Source organism: Scophthalmus maximus, chromosome 11, assembly GCF_022379125.1.
Source record: "Scophthalmus maximus strain ysfricsl-2021 chromosome 11, ASM2237912v1, whole genome shotgun sequence".
Classification (NCBI taxonomy): domain Eukaryota; kingdom Metazoa; phylum Chordata; class Actinopteri; order Pleuronectiformes; family Scophthalmidae; genus Scophthalmus; species Scophthalmus maximus.
In genome coordinates, this window is record NC_061525.1 from 8,177,823 (window position 1) to 8,194,415 (window position 16,593).

The 16,593-nt window shown below is 41.0% G+C and overlaps 1 protein-coding gene across 3 annotated transcripts in view; it reads left to right on the forward strand.

Moving 5' to 3' along the window:
• cadm2b (cell adhesion molecule 2b) overlaps positions 1-12,737 on the forward strand; it is a 120,170-nt gene extending 107,433 nt beyond the window's left edge. For 2 of the 3 annotated variants that reach the window (XM_035623846.2, XM_035623848.2), the window contains 6 exons: positions 2,668-2,826; positions 3,151-3,241; positions 3,371-3,549; positions 8,034-8,060; positions 10,585-10,707; positions 10,818-12,737. In XM_035623846.2, coding sequence (XP_035479739.2) covers positions 2,668-2,826; positions 3,151-3,241; positions 3,371-3,549; positions 8,034-8,060; positions 10,585-10,707; positions 10,818-10,936 — 698 coding nt within the window. In that variant the 3' untranslated portion in view covers positions 10,937-12,737. The remainder of the gene's footprint in view (positions 1-2,667; positions 2,827-3,150; positions 3,242-3,370; positions 3,550-8,033; positions 8,061-10,584; positions 10,708-10,817) is intronic. The other variant, XM_035623847.2, reaches the window with a different exon arrangement.
• The last annotated feature ends 3,856 nt before the right edge of the window (positions 12,738-16,593 follow it).

The following is a 16,593-nucleotide window of genomic DNA, read 5'->3' on the forward strand; positions in this document are numbered from 1 at the left end:
CTTGAATTTAATAGCACCAGTCACAGGCAGTTTGCCTCTGGTAACAACCAGGAGAACCTGTTAATGCAGTGGTTTGGACACAATTAATAAAAACATATTTACATATAATAACGCTTTAAAATGTATAGTTTATGCTACAGCTTGTTCATTAATAATTTCAAAGTACCAATGAATGGTTAAAAAAACCCTTACAACTGTTACGTGAAGCAAAAATATTTTTCTTTACTTAAAGGGCTTTAAACTGTTATGCAGCAGGAAGTGCAATGCAAAGCAGGATGCTCTCGTGTCAAAAGAAGCAGAGTTTGACGTAAGTTTGAAAATGAACGTGCTATTAGAAAATGCCCCTGATGTCTTCCTAAAATAAGCAAAGGCTCAAACCTTTGTGCAGTTTGTTATCATCAGGACTGAAGACTTAATTCACAATTCATTCATAAAACAATAATTAACCTAAGGGAACTACCACCTCGAGTATTACCCTTAATTAGAGCTGAACTTATCAAATCCTGCCACTGAGGAACCTTCCTGTAAGGAACACACACACTGGGGAGGTGATTCCAGGAGTGAATGCAGATCTGCAGCCTTCTTGGTGATCTTGTTTCAAGCCGGTGCACCTGGGCACATTAGCATCCCCGCAAAAGCTGCCCCTCTGCATGCTCTCTGGCGATGCTAGCAGCTGCCTTTAAAGACTCACCGCTTTCCCATGGTTGCCCGGATGCTGCAGGCGACTTGATGAACGAGAGGAAAAGCTGGAGGGATTTGGTTTGGCGCCACGGAGGCAATTTCTACCCCCCTCGTGTACTGCAGGGCAATATGCATGGCCTCTGACTTTCCCGTTTGCTCAAAAGATATGTGATGTTTGAATTTCTTTTTAAATATTCTCATTTGAGGCGTGCATGTGTGTGTGTTAGTGTGTGTGTGTGTGCGTGTGTGTGCGTGTGAGTGAGTCATCCATACAAAAGGAGAGGTATCGCAGGTAGTTGCTTCCTGCAGCAGCAGACTGTACAACCAGCTCTGCTCCGAGACGACCACATGATCCACATTCTGCTCTATAAACTCTCTCAGGTTTAACTTCATTTAATGTGCAATAGTCGCTGTCCCTCTGTACAATTTAATATCTAATGTGCAATCCTGTTACACTGTACATATTATCTTCACACTGTACATACTCTGTTTTTTTTACATTTCCTTTTGTTACCTGTTTACTAATTGCTTTTTACTGATGTTTCGATATTTTATGATGCCCCCTGCTGCTGTAACATTGCAAATTTTTCCCACAGTGGGACTTACAAAGGTTTATCTTAAAAGATGCCGGTGATTACTATGAATCAAATAGGACAGAATAGAACCATAATGGAACGCATGCTTCCACATTTTGTTAAAAAGTGAAAAATAACAATCTGATTTCCAAACTGCTCAAACATAGCAATTACTTACCTTAACCCTAACCCTATGTGACAAAATTATTTAATTGAAATAATATCGAAGACTAAATGAACTTGACATTCCCATATCTGGATACTTTAAGAGACAAAAATGAAACACTCCCTTTCATTCCCTTTTTTTCATTATCTGTTATTCACTATATATCAGGATTTTGTAAAAAAAAAAAGACCTGTTGTTTAATCAACCCACCAACAGAGTAAAAAGAAGAACTCATGTAGTAGCAGGCGCAGTCATAGCATAGTGCTGTACTTGCTGTAGTCACAATAGTTCTTCCAATGCAAAGTCCAATAGAATATTAGTCCTCTTGCACATGAACAAATATAAAGAGATTCAGTGGAGTAGAACAAATAGAACAGATCAGCCCAAAGTGATGATGATGATCTGGGTTTCATTGCAAGGGGCTTTTAGTGGTTAATAGACCAAGTGATTGAGCAATGTGTGGTGTTTGTGTGTGTGTCTGTGTATTTGTGAGTGAAGGAGAGAAGTGAGTACATACGTATGTATTGATCAACTCAGGTTTGCACCGGACCGCAGAGAGTCTGGGGAGAGGAGAGAGAGAGAGAGGAGTGGAGTGAGTGTAGCCTTGCACAGATGTTTTTCCGTAGAAAATTGAACAAACAAAGCAGTAAAAGCAAAAAAATAAAAAAATAAATGCTTCCAATTATAAGTTAAGAGGGAAATTACATTACAGGGACGGGGAAACAAAACAGATCAAGATCTGAAGATTTGCAAAAGGGCGAATGTTTGGTCTTGAAACTAACACAAAACAGAGGAAAAGGAAGGTGAGGTGTGACCTCAACTCTGGAAAAAACCCACCCCACGCTGCTGGGGGAGTGTGTTTGTGTTGACTGGGATGTTTGAAAGAAGGTCCAGGAGGGGCAAACACACCCAACCAACCGAGTCAATGCTCACACCGCTCTCTTCTCACTATTCAGTCTGCTTTGACTTGATTTTCAAACGCCGAGAATTCTATTCCTCAAAAACAACAACAACAACAACAACAACAACAACAACAACACTGCAGCCGTCTGCGTCAGGAAAGCAACGTCTTGAAATGAAATTTCGCATATACGAGCAGATTTCAGTTTTTCTCTGTCTTTTTTTAAAGTTCTCTTTTTTTTCCCCTTTTTTGAAAGAGCTTGCACAAAAGCCAGAAATGTTCCCCAGTAATAATAGTTATTTTCACAAGTACATTGCAATCTTGTTCAATTTCCGACTCTGCAGGCACTAAGGAGTTGAATGCCACAGGTAAATCATTCGCAGTGAGGAGCAGCCTCCAGTTCCAGGTGGACAGACGGGACGACGGCGTCGCCTACACCTGTAGCGTGGAGCACGTGTCTCTGCCCAACCCCTACATGACTACTGAGGTTCTGGAGGTCCACTGTGAGTGCGGTCACACACACACACACACACACACAGACCACAAAGCTGGATTAGGTATAAGATTAGTATTGAGAAGAAATACAAGGATTGAGATTACATTTATGTCCGCAGGTTTAGTTTTGCATTTGCTCAGGATTAGTGTAGGATTAGTTGGCAGGTAAGGGATTAGTACCAAAGCAGAACAGGGAAATGGGCTGGAGCTGCGAGTTGCCCAATGGGTAAAGAGCTAACTACCGTTGTACTTTGTTGGTGTTAGAGTTAAACCCTCTATCACATCGTGCTCTCATTGCGTTGGATTTTTTTTTGCGTGTCTCTTTTCCACAGATGCTCCCCATCTGGAGATCGCACATTCAATGATTATTCCACAAGAAGGGCAATACTTCAAATTGGAGTGTCGTTCCATAGGCAACCCGATGTAAGTTGTAAAGTTTTTGGTCAAAAGTGTGATTCTTCTTTATTATGCAATGTAATTTTTATTATATTTCTGTAGTTTATTTGTTATTAAGAACATGTGGTCTCCATTGCTGTCTGTTTTCTTTCCTAGACCTGATTTGGTGCTGTGGTCTAAAGATGGAGGCGAGCTGCCCGACATTGAGCGTATGATTGTGGAGGGCAGGGAACTAACCATCACTACACTGAACAAAACAGACAATGGCACATACCGCTGCGAGGCGAGCAACCACCTGGGGACCAGCAGCGCTGAATATATACTGTTTGTATACGGTGGGTACTTCAGTAGTATTCAGTCTCGTTACGGATGATCGGTTCTGTTGTTCCCTCACATCCGTGGCTTTGCGGCGTATTGTGTGCTCGCTCAAAGACGGCTGGTGTTCATTACAAAGTCGACGGGGGGGGATTTATCCGTCCTACAACTTAACCTAAAGAGGTTACCCCTGGTATAACTTGTTATAAGAAATGATGCATGATAACAAAGCAACATATTTGAAGAATGTCAATGGAGGAAGATCACACGTTTCAGCATCTCCTGGAATCAAAGTGTTTTTGTCCAATAATCCTAATGACGGTGGAAGACAGGTTTAAGGTATTTTGTTAATGCCAGATTTGTATGCCGAGTAGTCTGCAGACAGAAAACAGTTGACTTCAATTATTTAACAGTCATTAGTGATTCATTTATGAGCATCAGCTGATAGACTCCAGTCACCCACAGCCCCATGAAGGATAAGCATGTACAGATAATGAATAGTAAATGGATAAATACATAAATCAGCAAATATATTTGGATTTAATTCATCAAATTATCATCAACAATTTCCTTGAATTATGTTTACTTTGCTTGTAAAGACCTGCACCGATTTGGTTTGGGTGACATTGGTTTAAACAGATTTCAAACACTTAAAAAAAAGAGGTTGCCAGTGTGTTTGCTAAGTTGAATCATGTGTGCTTGAAAGTTTTTTATGCATTTGGGACAATATTTTTCTTACCATTCAAGGCAGCTATTGGTTGCCATTCACTTTAGAAAATATCTTTCAGAAACAAACGCAAATCTCAAAAAATGTAGCAACATGATAATTTGGCTGCACCTGTACATAACATTTTTACCTCTGTAGGACAAAGAGCTTAGCAGTTTGTCTCCATTAGGTTTTCTGGAATTAGGGCTCAGTGTCCTGTTCAAGTGTTGAGATCAAACGTCCAACCCTGTGATTAAAAGACAACCTGCTCTACCTTAGTGCAGTACAAATGATTTGCAGTAAATGGGAGGAAACATGTAAAAACACTGGTATGGTCCTTTATATTTTCACCTCCATATATAGCGGCCAACAAGATCGGATAAACTAGAGTTAAAGGTGGTTTCCACCAACAGCTGACAACAGTATTTAAGTGTGAAGTAACTTCATAATCAAGCGTCATTAAATATGTTTCATCTCAACAGAATCCTGTTTACACACTGATTCTTCGAGATTCCTCTTCCAAATGTTGTCTCTGTGCCGGATGAACCAGTTTACTTCACTCTACCGCACATATCTCTGTTTTAGCTTTTGGACTCTCGCTGTGAAGAAGCCGGGAAACAAAGTGTAAAGGAGGCAGAATTTAGCTTCCAAGTACGGCCTGGGGGAGAGATAAGTTAATCCGAGACTGTGGAGAGAATAAAGGCAGCATGGTGTGGGAGACGGATCATTAAGGCCTCTGTAGCACATGTTTGTAATGTTTTATCGAACACAGCCACGTTTAAAAAAACAACAACGCACAAAACACGGACAGTTTGTATAAATTCAACATACATGTATTTGTTTCCATTTTTGCCAGTTAAATTAGTCCCGCAGTACAGTTTTGGGAGCTCCAGCCCTGGACTTATTCAAGCTCACAAGCAGTAGATGCACAGCAGCTTTCATATTCGAATTTTAAAGCCAGAGGCTTTTTGGGGAATGAAAGCCTTTCTTTGGGGGGGAAGGAGGACGACAACACATTCGTCCTCTCAGCTTTTGTCAACCTGGTCTCTTCTTTCAGCATGCTCAATGAACGGAGTAAGGCAGCAATGTCAGGCTCGTTCATATCATCCTGTCATATCTGGGTTCCATGTGCTGGTTTTATTCCCCACATTTCACTGCCAGGGAGATTTCTGCATTATTTCAAATTACATATAATTCATATTTGTTGAACCTTGGTCGTTAGAAATACAGTGCATGTGCCAAGGAGCTATTTCTCCCCCTCTTTGTGAGATAACCCTCGGCAGCCCTCCCACTGTAACTACAAAGATCCTGGTTACGAGAGAGGGATGGAAATTTGAGTCAAGCAGGTGAAAGATGCGCGAGACGGGCTCATTTCACCGACGATGACAGGACGTTCTTCAGCACCATTGTGTCTGGCTAAATACTTACCGGGTCTTCTTGCATCATCTCAGCCTCTTAGGCCAATTTGCTAATGACAGGAGCGCTGCGGCGCAATAAATGTTATCGCCCCGCCACAATTCATCATCTTCTCCCGATGATGCTCCATGATACACCGTATTAAATAAAGCGAGGAAACACCAAACATGATAATGACTCTGTCTGAGACGCTGGATAGATGGTAACAGATAGCAGTTTGCTTAAATACAGTTGAGAGATGCCGGCATCTGTTTGTGAAGCTGCAGCCCTGCCGCTCACATTCTACATTTCACCCATTTATTTTTACATTTTTAACCTCAACAAGCATGAGACACTGGAGAGGTTTACATTCTCTGTGTGCAGGCCATTTCCTACCCAATCATCAATTTAAGAAGTAGAAGTCCTTCATGTATGGCTCGTCCATTGCCCAAAGATGTTTTTGGAATGATTTTCACTCAGAGCTTGAGTCATTTGTGCAGCTCTCGTATTCATTCATTTCTTTTGTATTCACAATGCAGCGGCCATCGATTTTATGCTGTTCCTGTAAGTTTTCTCATGTTTGGCCTGTTCCTGTCCCTGTGGATAGGTTTGTGTTTGCTCCACGTTGTTCCGTGGGTTCATTTAGTGCCTCCACCTCAACCTCCAGCTCCCCTGCCTCCCACCCTAGCCTCCATTCTTCCGGTCGGCTAATGCCGACATTCCCACATCAGGCATGGGCAGCCAGTCACAGCTGCGTTTCGCAGGTACGCTTGCGCCCCTCCCCCATGGCCTCGCCTCAACGCTCCGTGCACTCGCAAACATGACACTGAACACATACTGGATGATCGATGAGCTAACAGCCAAGGCTTTGAGATAGAAAATATAGCATTGGTTTTTCTGGATGAATCCAATACTCCATTTTTATACACAGCACTGTTCCTTCACAAAAAGCATTGTTTTTTCTTCCCATCACTGTTTCTGATCAGAGTTTTTTATTGGAAGCTGACAATAAGCAGACATATTGTAGAGTGAGTTACCACATGAGGTCTTTGCAGTGTCATGATTTTGCCCCTTGTTTTGTGCCCCGTGGGCTTGTGTTCTGTTTATTTATGCTTTCATTCACCCTTCCTTGTGCGTCTTTCGCCTCGGTTAAGTTACCTTTTGTTGTCCCCCTTTGTTGTTTAATCTTGAGTTTCTGGTTTTATTTTGACATGCACTTCCTTTTCCCCTGTCACTTGTCAGTTTGTGTGTTCCCCTTTTCTCTCCGTGTTGCTCCCAGTGATGTCTTCTGGGTTTTAAAAAAAAAAAAAATGATTGCTGGTTTTCCCTCGAGCTATGAGCCTGAGTTGGATTTTACTTTTAGTTTTTTTCCCTATTATGAAGTTCACCACTTTTTTTCCCTCTGCATTCTGCATTAGGGTCCTGCAGCAAAAAAAAAATTGTTGTTAACATGTAACCGGTTTTGTATTGTTTTGGTACGACTTTGTCATGTTTGGCCATGAGAGCACTCTGCGGGTAGAACATGCCGAATGCCTTAACAGTCGAAATAGCTTAGGTGTGTGAGAAAAGGTTACTTTGTTCCACATGCCGATAATCAACTCACAACAGGTTTTCATGCCAACAAACAAACAGTTTTTCTCAACAAGATTTAGTGTGTATGCCTTGAGGCCTTGCGAACACGATGGATGCATTTCAATCCTCATAGGAATATTTGCAAAGCTGATTCTGTTTGGCAAGTTTTACATTGTCCATTTTCTACATCCACATTTACGAGGTTACACATGTTTTTGAGCCCAATTGTCAAACTGGCAGCGGGGCCGTGTGTTCATGCATGTAGACCTTTGTTTTTCTGGGCATAGTACAAACAAAACAGGACCCCACTCATAAAAACATTGCTCCATAGCAAATGAAATAAAACCCCACAGGAGACCACTAAACTGTAAAGGTAAAAGTACTTTTACTTCATCTGCACCTACTTAGGTGAATGTTTTCAGATAGATGAAAAGTCCTGAAGGTATTGCTTGGTCTCCGTATTAAGGAGTCTGTCAACACAAAATGCAAAAACATTTTTTGTCACGTACCTCTGGTGTTGTAAAGATGCAGATGTTTGTTTTTTTTATCCTCCCAGGTTTTTTGGATGAATTACTAGATATTTTTCAACCTGGGCAAATATTATTTGCATGGTAACATTCCGCTAGAGGTTGGTGAGAAAAAAATGTTTATTTGTAATTTTTGCCGAACAGACCCATTAAAGATTACCTGAAGAAAATCTCCAAAAAAAAAAACAACTATGCAAATTCCCATGTTTCCTTTAAACCTTGTGGTCATCTTTTTGTTTTTATCACGGTGTTGTTCCCCCTCGTCTTCCCTTACTGCTGTCACTATCTGCAACCATGGCAACAGCCAAAGACTTTCCAGGGCCTACAACAGGTAAATATCCCACTAGACGATCATTGCAAGCCAGATTTACAGTGTGTGTGATGCTGGATCCGGGTCAAGACACATCACGGCCTCTGCCCAGCATGAGCCTAGCCATCACCATGCATGGATGCTCACTCTGCTGACGCCAGCCGCTCTCCCTCTCTAGCCGTGTCACAGCCTGCATAAGTTATCACGCAACATGTTTTCGGTTTGGTTTGGTCTTAGAACCATCTATTTCATTGTGCAAGCGGAGTGATGCTGGGTTTGAGATTGTAGCGGTGCCAGTGTAAAGGCATTTGATTTCAGGTCATGTGAGTTCAACAGAAATGGAAGGGAATGACCAAAACACTCTCATCACCCACATTTCGGATTTCATAGTTCTTGAAAAATATTCTTTTACATTTATTGCATGGTTGGAGCAATTCAATCCGACACACTTATTTTTCTAGGGTTTAAAATAGGTGCAGTCGTGTCAATTAGAGGCAGGATGAAACCAGAATAGAATCAGAACCCCCGGTTCATGTTGCCCTTAGTGTAACTAAACACCACATCAAGCTAAATATGGCATTGAGTCATTGAGGTGCCTCTGTGCCGATTTAGTGCCTCTAGGTTTCCTCTTATGCCAGTGTGTGTGTGTCTAGTTTCTTAAAGAGGCAACAGACAACTTTTGTGCCCCTAAAGGGATCCTGCTGGTTTTATTTTGTGGTCACTGTCATCAAGACGCTGCGGTAGCAAGACGCCGTTAAGGGCGCACATACTATTGAGGAAGTTGTGGAGGAGAAGGAAGAAGTATGTCCAATGAAGCTCCTACTTCGTTTTCTTCTTCTAGCGGCAGCATCAGCATCGTGATTAACTGCCAGCTGTTGTATTAATAAGCAGGGGTGTTGTGTTACTGACTGGTGTAGTAGAAAGAAGGCGAACTGCATGTCGTTTTGAAAAAAAAAAACGTAAGCGCTCTTCGTCGTCCTCTTTTATCTCTTTGTCTATTACTCTCTTTCCTCCGTCAGCAGGATTCTTTTTTCCCTTTGCGAAGTTGAGTTGTTTTTGTCAATTGTGCTGCCGTCTCCATCACTGGGGATGGATACCAGGAGAACGCCAGTCTCTTCCATGTTTCGGTCACACAATGTGTGTCGCAGTTTTCCTTTGTGCAGTAAATCGAGTCGTCATTTTTCGGCAAAGAAAACGCATCCCAGTGGCCAAGAGAATAAGATGGTGGGAGCAAGGCTTGTCGTTTTTCTCTCGACACATACACGGCAATCAGTTTTCACATCATAATGACAAGTTTAAGCCCGAAAGTTGTCTATTTCCACTTTAAGTGTCATCCCCACGAGGTTTTTTTCTTATTTTGTACCGTCATATTGATTTTAGTAGTTCCAGGTTCGACGTGTGAACAGTCGGTGTATTAACGTGTGAATCAAAGCTCACCAGATCTGGTTGGACAATTATAAATGCTTAATGGTCGTTTATTCACAAGCTGTTCAGCTTTCCTGTGAGCCGTGAGCGCCAGCCAAGTGTGATATGAAAATTGCTCCTGCTCCTTGTTGACAGTGGAACACCTGTACAGATCATTATATCCATCAACATACAACCAAAATTGAGATAATTCAGCTGTTGTAGCATTTAACACTTATTTGCTTCTTAGTCTAAAGTGCCTGCCTGTGAATCCCTGATCAAAAACAGCTGTGGTTCCACTCTGCACGATGTTACGCTGCATGTTTTTTTGCAATTTCATTTTTTTCACCCCATTTTTTAATGTCCCTCCCTGTGGGTCGCTGAAAATGCGGGTTGCTTTTCTTTGTTAACGGAAGGAGTGTAACGAGGTTTGTACAACAACATCCCCGTCGTCATTTCCCAGGGTCACTTTGCAAAACTGAGCACGAGCCACGGCCATTCATCAGCTTGAGATAATGAGAGCACACGAGGTGCCCGGTGAAGACACAGCCACTTAAGGGGTTATTACACAAGTGACACGAAGGCATGCTCCTGCCTGGGGAACCTTCGACTCGCTCTCTGCCAGGACGCCTAATGTTAAATTACACTAGTTAAAAAATAAAAAAAATAAAACAGATCCTCTGCAGCAGAATGTGGCAAGGAGCAAAGACAAAACACTGGGGGGTGTGTTGAGGCTTTGGCGAAAAAGAAAGTAAAAAGAAGTAAAGCATCACTCAGAGCTAGACTTTCCCGCAGCACACTGCTGTTGCTAAAAACCCCATTTTTGAATTGCGTAGAGATTTGCGGTATTTCCTGTGATTGCTTCTTTTATACATCATTTCAGGCACTTCAAAGCAGCAATGTCAGGTTGCTCTAAATATGGCAGAAGCTCATTTGGGGCTGTTGTGCTTTGTTCGCCGACGTGAAAGCTGCATCTGGATTTCTTTTCTCTTTTTCTTTTCTTTTTTTTTCCAGGATAATTGCAGAGGCAAAAATATTTTCATTGCTGTTCAGTAAACGTGTACAGCTGCGGCCGAACATGTTGCAGGTGTTAATATCCTCTCTCGCACATCTCCCTCCACCTCTCCCTGGCATATTTCAGATCCTAATGCTTTGGGACAACATGGACCTGACCACGCTCTAATCGGCGGCGTTGTTGCGGTCGTGGTCTTCATCACCCTGTGTTTGATAATAGTTCTTGGACGATATCTGGCCAGACATAAAGGTAAAATGGGTCACCGGAGCTCTCTTGAATAACACTGGGCCTTCCTAGAGGAAACTGTGCGTGCGTGTGCCTCGGCGAATGACTTGCTGTGGCCCTGTGTGTGTTCACAGGGACGTACCTAACGCATGAGGCCAAAGGAGCAGAGGACGCCCCCGACGCGGACACAGCCATCATCAATGCCGAGGGAAACCACGTGCATGCAGAGGAAAAGAAGGAGTACTTCATTTAGACTCCTGTTACTCTTTTCCTTTGTTTCGTGACAACCTATGACAGCAGACGGGCAATTTTTAGCTGCCTCAGCATCACTGTCTGTTTTACTTTACTTAATATTCTTTTTTCCGCTCCAGAAAGCTCATGCTTCGATACACTTATTTTCGAAGCATTCGCTGAAAATATAGCCTTCTCTTTTTGTAATCGATGTTCCCCTAATGTGCAGTTCGATGTGTCCATTTCAGTATTTACGGTGCCTAAACGCTGTATATTTTTCTTTCAACGCTCGCATTATCTCTATTCTCTCTTACTTCAATTGCTACACAACTTTTTGCAGATTTTACTTTTTTTTTACATTCAGAAGAAACAAGAAATGTGCTTCAATTCGACCCTAGAGTCAAATTTTAGCCCTTCGAACTGGTTTGCTTAAAGAACAGATTATGTTATTTACATTGATTTATCGAACCTTAACATCAGAAGAATCTTTTTTTGGATCGGATGGTCTCGGGTGTTGTCTGGAGTTTACCCCCAAGACAGTCGTACTGCCCATTTTTAACAATATCATAAAAGAAGACCAGGCACTTTGACAAAACAAAATGTAGAAGCACAATCTATGCGATTGTCTCCAGATGAATTCGAGCCCCTCTTGTCGCTGTCTGTGTACTCCTGCATTGATTTATTTTCAGTTTTTACTCATGCTGTTGATATGAACAAACTGAGAACAAGTCAGCAAATTAAAGCACAAAGTCTGAGGACTAACACAGAGGGAAAAACACATCAACTGTCTCAGGATTCAATATGAGTCTAGATGGAGAGATGGTGTCAGACACACGATGACGATTTCAGTACACTGAATGATTTCCGTTATAGTCATGGATGAGGAACTTTCATTTTTGTTTTGGCGATTTGATGTAAGATCCAAACTGAATGAATGGAACCTTGTGTGGGTTCATTATTTATGTTGAATTTTATTGAACAACTATGCTCAATGTGTGGATATTGCTGTAAAATACTTTGCCAACGTGAATATTGGTGAACAATATTGTTGAATCTTGGGATCCCTGATACATTACAGTTTGTATATTAGCATATACAGTAGCTAAAGTCTTTTTTCCATCAATCTAACAAGAGGTTGCTTTGCCATAAGGTATGTAAATAATGTGTAAGTATTCAATTTAAGTAAAATGAGAAAACACTGGTTATAGCTTTTAATTTCAGGTCATATGAGTTCATGTCACTTTGATGAGATTGTTTTCACACTTTTGAAGATTTCTTCAAACAGGGATTCTCTTTGCTTAATTGCTTAAAATGTAAAAAAAAAATGGTCAGAATATATGTATTTATTATTATGATTGATTGACATTCATTACACAATGCTATATTGATTGATATTATTGCTGTTATTACTAAAGTAGTTGTCTGACATTAACTTTTCCATTTTCTAATTCTCAAACCTATCATAAAAAACAATACAAGGATCACCGTTATGGCCTTTGAGTTTGCTGCAAACAGTACTAATGACATGTTGAGGCATTGGTGAATCAGACATCCCCTCACTGTATATAGTCACTGTATCAAAGACATTGAACCTCATTGCCAATGCTCATACATGTTATTTTGTTAGTTCAATATGATGCTATAAATAACTCATTTTGTACAAAGTTTTAATCGCTGTAATTAATTTGCTTTTTATGGGGGATGTGTGAGGTTTTGCTTTTTTCTCAGTATTGACTATTCACTTTTCAACTATGCCACTGTAAAAACAAAATAAAAAGAACAGAAAAAAAGAGAGACAAAGTGCGAATTAAAACATGAACAAATTAAAACAACCGTTTTGTTGTGACCAGGTTTGTACTTTGAAATGCACTCGTGACTAATGCTTTGTGCTCTTGAATTACAGTGCTATCACCCACAGTCACAATATCAGTCCAGGTGTCTCCAGTTATAAGAAAGGCAGCATATGTTGACGGACTGCGGCTTGACCAAAACAGCACTGTAATTGTTATTCCATAAATCTGAGATTTACTTTCCATAATATATGCAAAGTGTCTAACTTGTAGCAGGATTAAAAAGCCATGAAGCTCCTCAGGAAGATTGCCCGAGGCTCTCGGCACCGCTCATGATTTGTGCATTAATACAGGGTGACATAGGGAAGACTCGAGTCTGCCCGAGTTCCTCCCGTCTCACTGGAGCTGAGTTCAACATGCTTGAAGTTGCTTCGTGAAACTAACCACAGATGTCAAGACAGCAGGCTGCTGTTGCCCTTGTTTGAACAAACTAGACAGAGGAAGTATTCTGGGTGAGGAAAACTGGAGGCAAACCACTTTGTGCCACACGGTGAAGGATGTTAGGATGCAGCTGATTGCTTTAATTGGGAGATGAAACTTTATTAATCCCTGTGGGGCAATTATATGAATGAAAAAAAAAAGTAGTAATAGCATCTAACAAGGAACAATACAACTGGGATACATTCAGTTGAAACCAATAAGCAATATATGAAGAAAGGAATAAAGTAGTAAAATTGTTTAAAACAGATGTAGATAGATATGCAGATGTTGCCTTTGCATTGGTGCAAAGTGGATGGCTCATTGATCTATAGATTGGTGCAGGTATTTGTTCACGTCGGCATGATAAATATGAGCTATAGATGATTATAAGTATGCATAAGAATAAAAGTCTTTCTGAAAATACCACCATGGGGAAAACAAATCAAGAACATGCAATTTTTAATAAGCTCCAGGCCCTTTCGCAGGTCCCTGCTCAAAAACGACATGCACAAAATGACATGAGTGTATCTCAGCAACTATTATGTCTATATGAATAAGATTCTAGCAGAGATGTAAAAATTTGTATAAATGTTACTCGGTCAGAGTAAATGAACATGGAACACAACATGAAAGAAAGATTTCATGTCCGCCTGAAAAAAAGCCTGCGTGAATATCCCCTATGTAATCATGCATAATGCCGTATATCAGCTCAAAATGACGAGTAGCCTTTGTGCTAGCTGGCGGAAGCTGATTTATGGACAAAACATCAAAGGTAAGACCTCATTTATGTATGTCACTGTTTGATACAAATGTTTTTTTCTTCTCTTCTTCGGCTGCTTGTTCGATGACGGTGTTTTGGAGTCTGTAGAGTCTGTGCTTTGCTATCATATGCAACTTGTGGTGTAAGCATGGAATATCATGACTGTCATATTATCGTGTTTATGCGATATGCTGATTTAGTTGCTTGATTTTTGAAGTGTGTTTCGTTGATATTGGCGCGTAGCCGACTTTCTCCCTGTTCTGTGCATATGCTGTATGGCTATATTGCTTAATGTTAAGCATAATTATATGTGATTTATTCCAACTGGTTCGAAACAAAAAAAAAATTTGGACCCGTAGGATTACAAAGTGTATATTACAGGCTATTCGCATTATAAGGCCAAATGTATGGATGTGAAGTGTAATGGACTGTAGATTAGCATTATAAACCTCATTAAACTAACATTTGATCAAAGGAAATAGTATATTGCATACAGTTCTGATCTGGATACGACATAAGATGAGCCCAACCAATTTAGAGAAACAAAAAAAGTACCATGTATAGTCTATTATCACCGCTTCAGTGACACAGATTAACTTTTGGAAATTTGAGGATGGATATAATAGCCCTTTGCGAATTACTGACCTCATATTTAATATTTCAACACCCTTAAAGAGAGATCTCGTTCCAGGACACAGGGGCTGAATCATTATGATCTTCCATTCTTCTGCTCCCATTGACCTTGAGCATAATGTTGCTTCCCAGCAGACTAATGTTTGCCATTATCAGCGCGCTGTTCGGCCAACCACCTGCCTCCTTCACACAATGCGTCGCTCCCCTTCTCTCACGGAGATGATTCCCAATGCTCACTTCATAATCATTACCACCAAAAGCCCAGCCAGTTCAAATAAACATCAGCTCACACTATCGCACTCCTCTGCGTTATTAAAAGCTCAGTGCTTCGTTAAGCTATGTAAATTGAGATGGACTGTCTTGAGTAATGTCTGACAGAAAATAATGCTAAGAATCCATCATAATTTAGTAATTAGATAACGAAGGGGTGGGGTGGGGAGGCATCCGTGTGCCGTCGTAAGAAGGGAGTTGGAAAATGGATTTTCTCTTTACCCGAGAAATTGGAGAACCATACCCTGGGCAATGTAACAACCGCAGCGTGACCTCTGAGGAGGGCTTTGTAAGTCTTACTAAACTGAAGAAACTGATCTCCACTGTACCCTGTAGGCAGGGTCCATATCAGTCCTCCAGCTCACAACAAGCTCTTATCATAGCTGAACAGAAGTCTCTGACAAAATCCTTCAGGGGACAAACTGATTTTTTATACATATTAGGTCTAAAGCACAATGCTGATTTTACATTGATGAGCTAATAGTAGTTGTAGTTGTATTTCCAGGCCTGTACGATTAAATAGTCCGTCTGGGTGTGCTACTATGTGTTCGCCAGTTTTCTAGTCTCAACAAAACCCCTTCAACTCAGACCTGACTGTTGTCAGCGCAGCCTGCTTCTTCTCTTTCGTCCCACAGGTCTGCCGTAGATTAGTGACAACTGGACGAGCCACAGCTAGACTGTGCTTAAAAAGTCCTCCAACCCTGACACGAATAGTGGTCCTCTTTTTGGATTAACGGCACAACATTTTATGCAGAAATAACGGTAATTCCACTTGTTTTCACTATCCAAGCATGTAAATTGCCCCGTGTAATTCATTGGCCGATTTGCTGAGGAAGGAAAAGGGATCAAAGGATTTCAAAGATGGAATGGGATTGCAAAGCAAATGCGGCACGCTCAACAAAAGTGATGGACAGCTGTTTGTCCTCTGGATCATGTTTTTAATTACAAATTGAAAAGGTTATCAGTGACAATAATAACAATAAGCACAATATCCCCAATTGTTATTCAACTGTTTGTTTTCTTTTTACTTTATTCATACTGTGTCGACTCTCATATTGCTTCCCAGCCAGGACAAATATTTTTGGAAGATTGTACTGGTAATCATTGCTCTGCACCCAACGATGAGGTGCAAAGAGCAGACAGTGGGAGATGAAATTCACACTTTTTCAATATCCTCCTTTTCATTTTCAGAACTTTGTGTGGGGAGTCTGTTATTGTTGCCCTTGGAAGCCCGAGGTTGCATTGTTTGTGTAAATGGCTTTTGTCTTTGATTGACAGTTCATTCTAATGGAGAATTGTGTAGAATAAAAACGGCATGTTTACAACACTGCTGTTCCCTTAGAAAAGGAGCGATCGCAGAGAAAATACCATGGTGACACCAGCTAGGATAGCAGGTACACTACTGGGAATTTATCAAAATACCCATTAGCTTAATGTATTCTCACTTTTATACGTTCGAACAGCAAATTTTCCTGTGAAGGTAAAAAAAAAAAGGTGGAGTGCAGCAGAGTTTTCCGTAGCCCCCTTTTAACGTATAGCTACAACATTCACGCCTCATCTGTATCACTGCTGAATCAGAAGGCTGTAGGATATTATCCTGAGATGTGTTTTGCCTAATCATATTTGATGAGATTAAACAGATCACTCACACTCTCACTTGTGACAGGGCCCGAGTGGAAGTTCGGAGGAGTCAAATGATCTGGAACAAAGAACATGAGCTTGTGTATCCCCCTGGATGCATCACCA